General features: G+C 50.7%; 1 protein-coding gene across 1 annotated transcript; it reads right to left on the minus strand.

The window, feature by feature from the left end:
- Positions 1-5,646: 5,646 nt before the first annotated feature.
- LOC135577796 (olfactory receptor 14J1-like) lies at positions 5,647-6,195 on the minus strand (the record flags this gene model as incomplete). Its single annotated transcript, XM_065047917.1, has 1 exon — positions 5,647-6,195. A coding segment is annotated over exon 1 (549 nt), but the record flags the coding sequence as incomplete, so codon positions are not given.
- Between the last annotated feature and the right edge of the window lie 4,737 nt (positions 6,196-10,932).

Consider the following 10,932-nt stretch of genomic DNA (forward strand, 5'->3'; position numbering starts at 1 on the left):
TGGCTATTTCAGGGACATTCAGCCTCACCCTTGGCCATGTCCACCACAGTCCATCCTGCACTGTCCCATGCCTGTGGCTGTTTCCCCACAGGCTGCAGACACCCCATGCGCTTCCCCACCTTGTTCTCAGCCCAGTGTGTCCCCACCTGTGCTGCTGTCTCTCCATCCGCACCAGCTCTTCCTGGAAACACAAAGCCATGGCTGATCCAGAGTCCTTCTGAATGACCACAGCACTGCGCTCAGAATGACATTTCTTTATCCTGAGCTCCACTCTGGACCTCCAGAGCTGCAGTTTCTGATCATTTTCCTTTCTCATGCTGTTATCTCTACCAAAAATGGTAGAATAAAATAAAATAAAACGTGTCATCTTGGAAAGTGATTTTCAAGATTTCTGAAGCTACAACTGCCCTTTCTTGTCATGGTTTTACCACAGCCACCAACCAAGACCATGAGAGCTGCTCACATCCTGCTCCCAGTCCCCAGGTGGGATAAGGGAGAGAAGTGAATAGGAGGGGAGAAACTTGTGGGTTTACACAAAAAATTAAAAAGACAATAAAAATAATACACTACTACTACTAATATACTTATACTAAGATATACATAAAGTAAAATATATGACACTCAGTGCCGTATCCCACAGAACTCCAGTTGTGCTGAACAGACAGCCCAAAAGAAGAGAGCACCCTGGTCCTGAACAGCTGCTCCCAGCAAGAGAAAGTACAAGTGCAAAAGGCAGAGAGGCCCAAGGGCCAATTGAAAAACAGCAAAACATCGTAAAACTGAACTAACACTGAACTCCCGATACAATGGAACTTCTGAACAGAGCTAACCAGTGTAGCCGGAAAACCAAAACTAACGGGCTGGAAAAGGCATCTCCAGCTTTATACTGAGCATGACACTAATGGTAGGGAATAGCTCATTGATTGACCTGCATGTCAATCAAGGTGCTGTCCTGTCTGTGCCCTCTCCTGACAATTTGATCCTGCAGCTGGACTCCAAAGAAGTCTTTGGTTTCACTGACAATAGTCCAGGTTAATTAAATATCAATAGATAAATTAAATTAAGAAAATATACTCAGTGCAATGCCCCATGTAACTCCAGTCACACGGAGCAGCCAGTCCTGCAGAAGGGAGCACCTTGGTCCTGAACAGCCCATCCCAGCAAGAGAGAGCAAAAGGGCAACAGGCAGAAAGGCCCAAAGGCCAACGGCAAAATGGCAGAACGGCAAAAGGCCGAACTGACATCGAACTCCTGACAGAATGAAACTTCTGAATGGAACTGACCAAACCAGCCGGAAAACCCAAAGTAATGAATATAACAAGCCCTAAAAGCCGGCTCCAGCTTTAGACTGAGCATGGCGCTAATCATAGGAAATATTTCATTGATCAGCCTGCATGTCAATTCAGGTGCTGTCCTGTCTGTGTCCCCTCCTGCCAATCTGCATCCACAGCTGGATGGCCAAAGGAGTCCTTGGTTTCCCTGACAACAGCCGAGAACTCAGTGAGTTCTGACATTCCTGTCATAGCAAATGGCAAACACTGTAAAGCTGCTAAAAGACAAAATGAACTCTATCCCAGGGAAGAAACAGCATTATCTTATTATTCTCATAGTAAATCTAAACAAAATACTGTACTGGCTGTGAAGGAGAGAGGTTCAAAATGCATGAAGAAAATTAACTCAATTTCAGTAAAACCAGCACGTTTCCTCAGGCCCCCTTTCACCAGGCTAAAGAAGTTTGAGTCTCTCAACATCTCCACACATGACCCAGACTTTCTCTGGCCACACAGCAGCTCCTCCCGTTCCTCCAGAATGAGGAACCTCACACTGGGACACACGGCTCCAGGTGTGACCACACCAGTGCTGAGTCACGATGGGCGATAACCGCCCTTGTCTGGGTGGCCACGCTCCTCCCAGTGCAGCCCAATGTGCTCATGGGCATGTTCCTGTTCAGCACCACTGAGAACTGGCTGAACATCCAGGCTCAGAGGGTTGTGACCAGTGGCACAAAGCCCAGCAGGAGGTACCATGAGGAGCACTGAAGGACAACGTATCCCCACCCAACATCTCCTCCTACAGGTGTCTCTTGGGTCCCTGGAACCACCTCAGTGACAAGGGGGAGAGCACTGCCTGTATGGGGTGGAGGAGATGGGGTCTGGAATGAGGGTCCAGGTGCAGTTTCTCCTGGTTGTTCAGGCAGCAACAAGCTGGGCTGGATATTTGGAGAGAGGAACTCTTCCTAAGGGCCTCCAATGGGCTTGGGGATGATCTAGATGCATTCAGGGACCTTTACGTCCTTGTTGTAAAAATATGTGGGGCCCAGAACTGCACACAGCACTCAAGGTGAGGCCGCACTAATGCTGAATACAGCAGTATAGTCACCTGTTTTGAACCACATGGCCATGCTGTGTTTGATGCACCCCAAGATGGGGGTTACTGTCTTGACTCTTGGTGGACAGTGTTGCCTCCTATTGACCCTGTGGCCAACCATCACGCCAGATCCCTTTCTGCAGGGCTGCTCTCCAGCCGCTCTCTCCCAATCTACACTTGCACTCAGTGTTACTCCATCCCAGGTGAACAATCCAACACTTGGACTTGTTCAATTTCATGCCAAGTGCTGGGTCCTGCACTTGGGTCACAACAACCCCAGGCAGCACTACGGGCTCAGGGAAGAGCGGCTGGAAATCTGCCCAATGGAAAAGGCCCTGGGGGTGTTGATGGACAGTGACTGAACATGAGCCAGCATGTGCCCAAGTGGTCAAGAAGGCCACCAGCATCCCAGCATGCATCAGGAATAGTGTGGCCAGCAGGACCAGGCAAGTGATCATCCCTCTGTTCTTGGCACTGGTGAGGATGCACCTCAAATCCTGTGTTCAGTTTTGGGCCCTTCACTACAAGAAAGACCTTGAGGTGCCGGAGTGAGTTCAGAGAAGGGCAACAAAGCTGGTGAGGGGTCTGGAGAACAAGTCAGATGGGGAGCAGTGGAGGTAACTGGGGCTGTTTAGCCCGAAGAAAAGAAGGCTTATTGCTGTCTACAGCTTCCTGAAAGGAGGTTGGAACATGGAGGGTGTTGGTCTGTTCTCCCATATGGTTATTGGAGAAGGAAAGGAAACAGCCTGAAGTGGCACTTGGGAAGGTTCAGTGTGGATATTAGGAAAAATTTTGTCTTGGAAGAGTTTGTGAGGCATTGGAACAGGATGCATAAGGAGTGGTTGAGTCACCATCCCTGGAGGTCTTTAAACTACATATAGATGACGTTCTTAGGAATACGGTTTAGTGCCAGAGTTGGGTTAATGGTTGGACACAGTGATCTTGAGGGTCTCCTTCAACCTAAATGATTCTGTGATCTCATTGGGATGAAAAACATGGTGAGGCAGCTCTCCCAGATGGAGTACTGATATGGATGGATGGATGGATGGATGTATGGATAGATGGATGGAGAGATAGATTGGGACAGAGAGCGGGATCAGCCTATCAGCCTAAGGGCTGGGGCCAGCCATGGCATGATGGAAGCAAGGCCAGCCCCACTTTGTCCTGTGCTCTTGTTTCCAAGAGATCCTTTACACCCGTTGGTGGCAGCCCTGCTGTGCCAGCCCCTCTCACCAGCACACGACTCCCGGCCAGGAGCTCTTCATGCTGCTCCTGCTACCGCAGTGACAGAGCAGCCTGCCCTGAGTTGGGGAATGCAGAAATAGGGTTCTGTGGGTCATTCATTCTCCTGTTGAAGCACAGAGCACAGGGAGCAGGCTGTGGTGCCTGGAAACCACAGCGAGACAGTCCAAGGCAGATCACTGAAGGTCCTTCACCATCTCCAGGAACACGGGGCACCCACAGATGGACACTCAAACCAGCACCATGACGTAACATGGTGCCCCATGTCCTCCCCTGAGCCATGAAAAACACAAGTACGGCAGCATGGCCTTGTGGGGGAAATTTATTCAGGCTGACCACAGCTTTGGAAGAAGAGCCCAAGCTCCAAATACTGAGAACGAGGAAATCCCCTTTTGTGGGCTGTTTCAAAAAGATGGCCCCAATTTCAGAAATACAGTGATTTCAAAATGGGTCCACACCTGTATTACAGAGATGTGACACAGGACATCAGCTGCACCAGGGCCCCAGAAACAGGTAGACAGGCCTCTGAGTCACTGCTCTGGAGAAGTGCCGTGGGTGAAGAAATTCCTTGACAAACATGGTTATCACAGATAAAATGCACAATGCACAGGAGGTTCCTGAGATGAACTGGAAATCACTTCTGAAGACACACGGGTAACTTATTGTTGCCAACAGAAAAATGACTGAATCAGCTTCTTCAGTGCCACTTTCAGCTCCTGGTTCCTCATGCTGTAGATGAGGGGGTTCACTGCTGGAGGCACCACAGAGTACAGAACAGACACCACCAGGTCCAGGGATGGGGAGGACATGGAGGGGGGCTTCATGTAGGCAAACAAGGCAGTGCTGAGGAACAGGGAGACCACGGCCAGGTGAGGGAGGCAGGTGGAAAAGGCTTTGTGCCTTCCCTGCTCAGAGGGGATCCTCAGCACGGCCCTCAAGATCTGCACATAGGACACCACGATGAACACAAAACATCCCTTGAAAAAAAAAAAAAAAAAACACTAAACATGAGAAGCTGCTGCCACAGTGAAAGGGCCACCTGCCCCAAGCTGCCACCTGCAGCAAAGGGTTTCTCTTTCCATGTCTTTCCTGCACACATACAGTGCCCCACGCTTCTCCTGGAACATCCCGTCTCCCCCTTTCCCAAGAGACCTGAGCTATGCTGACCCAGCCAGCTGTTCCTGCCCCCCTTCTCACGCTCCATACAGCCCCGACCTGGCGGTGCTGCTCTGCAGAGCAACTGGGCTGTGGTGCCCAGGGCCATGGGGTGAGTCCGCAGGCTCATGCTGGTCAGGGTGGGAGGAAGACCCAGCTCAGGGTGGCTCCTGCTCACTCCCCCTCAGCACACAGACATGGCTCCTGCAGCCCCAGAGATGCCAGAGAGAGGATTCTGGGCAAACAAGACAGTGCAGGGTCCTTTATTTCATTTATACACACAGAGAGTACAGCTCCTTATTTAGAAAAAGACAACGGGTCACACCAGACAGGTTGATGTGGACACAGATATAAGATGAAAAATAATTTTGGTTGTGGGTAGCATTAATACAAGAAAGAATACCTAAAACCAAAGAAAAAAAAAAAACGTACAAAACTCAGGTTGAACTGGTATGAGTTATATTACAAGTGACATGCAGAAGCAGGAGGTCAGTTCATTACAGCTTTTGAAAAGCAAACAGTCATCACTTTCCTTATAGACTCCTTGAGTTCCCTGTTCCTCATGCTGTAGATGAGGGGGTTCACTGCTGGAGGCACCACTGAGTACAGAACAGACACCACCAGATCCAGGGATGGGGAGGAGATGGATGAGGGTTTCAGGTTGGCAAACATGGCAGTGCTGAGGAACAGGGAGACCACGGCCAGGTGAGGGAGGCAGGTGGTAAAGGTTTTGTGCCGACCCTGCTCAGAGGGGATCCTCAGCACGGCCCTCAAGATCTGCACATAGGAAACCACAATGAACACAAAACACGTAAAACCTAAACAGGCACTGATCACAAGAAGCCCAAGTTCCCTGAGGTAGGAGTGTGAGCAGGAGAGCTTGAGGATCTGGGGGATTTCACAGAAGAACTGGCCCAGGGCATTGCCCTTGCACAGGGGCAGTGAAAATGTATTGGCCGTGTGCAGCAGAGCAGTGAGAAACCCAGTGGCCCAGGCAGCTGCTGCCATGTGGACACAAGCTCTGCTGCCCAGGAGGGTCCCGTAGTGCAGGGGTTTGCAGATGGCAACGTAGCGGTCGTACGACATGCTGGTGAGAAGGTAAAACTCTGCAGCAAGCAAGAAAAATACAAAGAAGACCTGGGCAGCACATCCTGCATAGGAAATGACCCTGGAATCCCACAGAGAGTTGGCCATGGATTTAGGGACAGTGATGGAGATGGAGCCCAGGTCGAGGAGGGCGAGGTTGAGCAGGAAGAAGTACATGGGGGTGTGGAGGTGCTGGTCCCAGGCTATGGTGGTGATGATGAGGCCGTTGCCCAGGAGGGCAGCCAGGTAGATGCCCAGGAAGAGCCAGAAGTGCAAGAGCTGCAGCTCCCGTGTGTCTGTGAATGGCAGGAGGAGGAACTGGGTGATGGAGCTGCTGTTGGACATTTGCTGCCTGTGGGCATGAGGACCTGTCATAGGAGGAAAAGATAGTGAAGGTTTAGATGAGACTTCTCTGGGAATCATCAAACCTAGTTCCCACAGACCCTCCCACAGTAGCTGCTTCATGCCTTGGAGCCCCCGGCCCTGAGGGCAGAGGCTTTGCTGGGTGGGACAGGAGGCCAGGGGGCTGCTCACAGGAGGGATCTGCACTGCAGGGGATCACAGGGACTTTTCTCTGTTCTCCCTCCCATAACCATTCCGGGTTTGGTTTCCTCTCATTTCTGATCATTTCCCTGCTGCCTGGAGATTCTCCCCTGGGAGGTGTTTCCCTGTCCATGTCTCTTCCCTGTCAGTGCTCACAGACCATCCCACACTCTGTGCCCTCCCCCTGGCCCTACAGATCCTGCCTGTTCACAGGGCACTGCCTGGGGGCATCTTCCTGTTTGCAGGCTGGAAAACAGGACAGGTCAGACTAAGGCTGACGGGTCCAGCCAAGGTGATGCAGGTGCTGTGCACAGGCAGAGGGGTGGGGAAGGGATGTCATGAGCCTTCTGGCAGATGTACTGATCACTCACAGTTGCAGTTCAGGAGTCTCAGTGACGTGTTGAAGCATGAGAGCTCATGTTCATTTTATCCTTTCCTGCACCCCCCACCCCTTGGGAGAGGAAACTGAAAAGACAGGCTCAGGAAAGCTCCTTATCTGTCTGCTAAACCTTGCACTGATCTTGTCATTGGGACATTACCTTAGAAAAATCCTGCAGGTGATCTGGAGCTGTGAGCAGCACTGACCCACACAGCACCCTCTCCACAGCAGAAGCACCTTTCCTGCCCTTATCGGGAATGCTCCTTCCCCCCACAGCTTGTCCCCACAGCACCATGGGGATCTCCCCCAGACAGGGACCCTGCTCTGCAGGACAGCCCTGGGCACCCCTGGGTGCTCCCCCTGCAGTCACCCACAGCAGAAGTTGTCATCATTCCCTGTCCCTCTGACAGTGCAGCAGGGAAGCCCTGCTCTGGAGTGTGTTCTTCTCCTCTACAACAGAGATACTGTGAGATAGATCTGACAGATTCTGTAAATTGTGGGATGTACCAGCTTAGGGTCTCCCTCCAGGAAATGCAGCTGCATTGTCCTACAGCCAGAGACTTACCGTGTTAGAACTGTGATTTGTCTCATTGAATCCTCAGCAACCAACCACCCCACATTGCCTTTAACCTCTCTGTGCCTGTCTCCTGTGCCCTCGGTGCTGCAGGCAGAGCCCTCAGCCCTGCTGCGTGTGCAGAGGAGCTGCTCCTGGGCAGAGCTGTCTCTCTGCAGCGCTGCCGCTGCCATGAGCTCCCTGTGTCCCAGGAGCCCAGCCCAGCTCAGCAGCACAGGAGCAGCCCTTGATGTCCCTTTCTCTGTTCCCTCTGGGCACATCCAGGTCTCCCTGGGGCTCCAGTGGCACAACTTCGAAGTTGAAGTAATCAGTGATGTTGATTCTCTCTCCTCTTCAGAGACACTTCTTTCCAGCATTGTATTTTTCATTTTAAAAAATAAATCGGTATGACAATCATCTTTCTTGTCCCATCATTAGACAGGACACAAGGAATGTTACAGCAAAGGATCTAATTTCTCCGGGCTAGGGGAGGAATATCTTCAGTTGAATGAACTTAGGCATTTTGTTCTGGTTTTACACTCCTATATCTAGAGAGACATTCATCAATCTCTGGCCATGTCATGTCTGTGCTCTGATTCAAAGCCTTTGCACAGATGGGCTCTTGGACACTTGGTACCAGGTTTCTTGTGCAGATCAGAGCTGGGCTGGTGCCACAGCTGGGGTGGTTCAGCCCAGATGTGAGGCAATGTCCTCAGCCAGGGACCTGACTGGGGAGCTGGAGCTGTCAGTGCTGCAGACAGAGCTGTGACACGGATGGAATGAACTGCCAGGCAGGGTGGCAGGAGTGAGTTCATCTGGTCTGCAAGGACAGCAGCCTCCAAGCACAGCAACAGTCCAGATCAAAGCTCAGTCCAGACCTGTAAGGCAATTCAAAGGCCCCATAATGAGCTGTTACTACTGCAGGAACACTTAAAGGACAAACAAAGACCCTGTGTGGACACTGAAAAATTTAATAAGAGAAAGAGGTGAGAATCCCTGTGTCCTCTTGTCCTCCCTCTTCACCAGTCATGTGTCCCAGGCCTCTGTGGCTGGAGACAGAAAATACAGAGGTGGATGTGGATCAAGTCATGGGTCACTGGAACTAACACAATCCTTTCCAGTCTATGGGACAGCAGGGGCAGCATCCCAGGAGCTGGGACAGCAGGACGATGTCACAGTGAGGCCACTCTCCGCCATCTGTGAAAGCTCATGGAGACTGGGGGGACTCCCTGACCACTGGCAGCTCTCACACAGTGTGTGCACTTTTCAAAATGGCCAGTGGGTGAGCAGGGGAACTAAGGGCTGTGCCCCAGAGCATGTCCACTGGAACCCCATTTCTGGGTGTCTGGAAGAGAAGGTGATGGGGTTTGCCCAGGGCAGGTTGTGCCTGTCCATCCTCTTTGCTTTCTGTGAGGAAAGGACAGGGGGGCTGGATGGGGGGAGGACAACAATGGCCCGTTACCTGGAAGTCAGCAAGGCATTCAGCATCATCCCCCACAATACTCTGTGTCAGTGTGTGAGTAGATGGGTAAAACCAATCTGGATGGTTGGGCTTGGAAAGGTGCTGTAGAAAGGGAGAAACTTTCCAGTCATGAGGACAGTCCAGCACTGGAAGCTGTTTCCCAGGAGTGCGCACCCACTCTGTCCCAGAAAGTGACCAAGATGTGTTTGGATCAAGCCCTGAGCAATCTGGTGTGATCCTGCTGTGAGCAGGAGGTTGGTCGAGACACCTCCCGAGGTCCCACCCAGCCTGAATTACGCTGTCCTTCCTTCTCCTTCATGTTTTCAGTTTAGACAAAGCTCTCAGGTTCTCCCTGAGCACAGGAATAATTCACGAGGTGCAGGGCTGCTTTGCAAGTGCCCCCAAACAGTCCTGACCACAACTTTTGCATCTCTTTTCATTTGCCCCAACCCAGGGTCTTTTTTGCTGTTCTAATACCCTTCCAGAAAGAACGGCCCTTGTTAACCCTTTCAGAGCAGGTTGTTCAAGAGGTGTCAACATCCATGTACAGAGTCTGCACAGCAGCCAGGCAGCAAAGCCATTGTTACAGAAATGGAGATGAGACACTTGACCAGCTCCTTGCACCCAGATATCAGCGTGACATGTCTGCTGAGATTCCCGGGAACACCTGAACTGTAAGAGCAGAGCATGTGAGTCCTGGTTGGGTATCCTGGCTTGTCTCCTGACCCATGTGGTGCTTCAGGCTGTGAAGAGAATCAAAACCAGCCATTGGACTGGGGTAGTTCCATTTTACACGTGTCACACAGGGCAGATGAAGGGAGCTCAGAGCTCCAGACTCTGCTGCACTGTTGGGACTGCAGAGACTGGAAATGCAGGTGACAGTGTGTGTCAGTGCACACACATAAAGATTCTGGCTTCCTTTGGGCCTTTGCACTGACCTGGGATCTGTTCCTTGGCCTTCTTTGTCTCAAAAGTAAACTGTTCTCCTATGCAACCTCTATCACACCACGTAAGAAATAATTAAAAGGTAGAAAAATAATGAAAGAAGCACAATTTGGGGGTAATTCTGTCCAAGAGGTGTACTCTTTAAATGATTAAAACAAAAAAAAGTGAGAGAAAAAGCATTGTTCTAAGAAATTCTTTTAAGACACAACTGCTGAGGTGTAGTAGATGCTTAGAAAAGCAAGAATGACTGTTAGGAATGAAATTAAAGAGCTTTAGTTCGTCATGATCATCAGTGAGAATAAGGAGTTCCCTGTTACTGTTACTAGTGACAGCACCACTGCTCACAAACATCCTTCAGCGCATCTCCATTGTACCTGGGCTCCAAAGCTCATCCTGCTCAGAGTTTGACAGGATTGCTGCAAACCCCTGTGACCCAAATCTCTACAACTGTCTCTGCTCAACAGCCTTTTACCCCAGAAGGGGAAAACTGCTAATGCAGACACCAACCCAGTGCCCAAACTGCCTGGAGAGCCAGGACAGTTGTGCCACACAACAGCAGCCTCTGAGGGAACCTGGAAGTGATGGAACTGAAACGGTTTCAACCCAAATGAGAGAATCATAGGATCATTTAGGCTGGAAAAGACCCTTAAGAACAAGGAGTCCAACCATAAATCAAATACTGCCAAGTCCACCACTAAACCATATCCCTAATCGCCACATCTCCACGTCTTTTAAACACCTCCCGCAATGGAAGCTCCAATCCTGAGCTGGCAGGACACCACTGGCTGCAGTTGGACATAAGATACTGGTCATGGCTGTGAGTTCAGCCCTCGCTGGCAGAATGTCTCACACCCTCACTGAGGAGGGCAGGGGGCTGGGAGATGGGAGCACGTTTCAGTTTCCAGATCCCAGGACGGAGCCCAAACCATCCTGCCCTTGGACTCTGGATCCCATTTCCTGAGATGCAAAGCTGGTGGGACTTCTGTGGATAAACATGTTAAAAGGCATGAATAATCCTTCAAGTGTTTGTGTAATTTGTCTAGGAATGTCAGTACATGCTTATATTTAAATGTCTATAAAATAGTACACTGCATCTGTGGTAGCCCCTCTGGCAATGACAATTAAATAGGCATTTGCACTTTAAGGCTTCATAGCAATCCACAAGCACACATCTAAGTGGTTCAGATGACGGGTGGTCTG

Source organism: Columba livia, unplaced genomic scaffold, assembly GCF_036013475.1.
Source record: "Columba livia isolate bColLiv1 breed racing homer unplaced genomic scaffold, bColLiv1.pat.W.v2 Scaffold_140, whole genome shotgun sequence".
Taxonomy (NCBI): Eukaryota; Metazoa; Chordata; class Aves; order Columbiformes; family Columbidae; genus Columba; species Columba livia.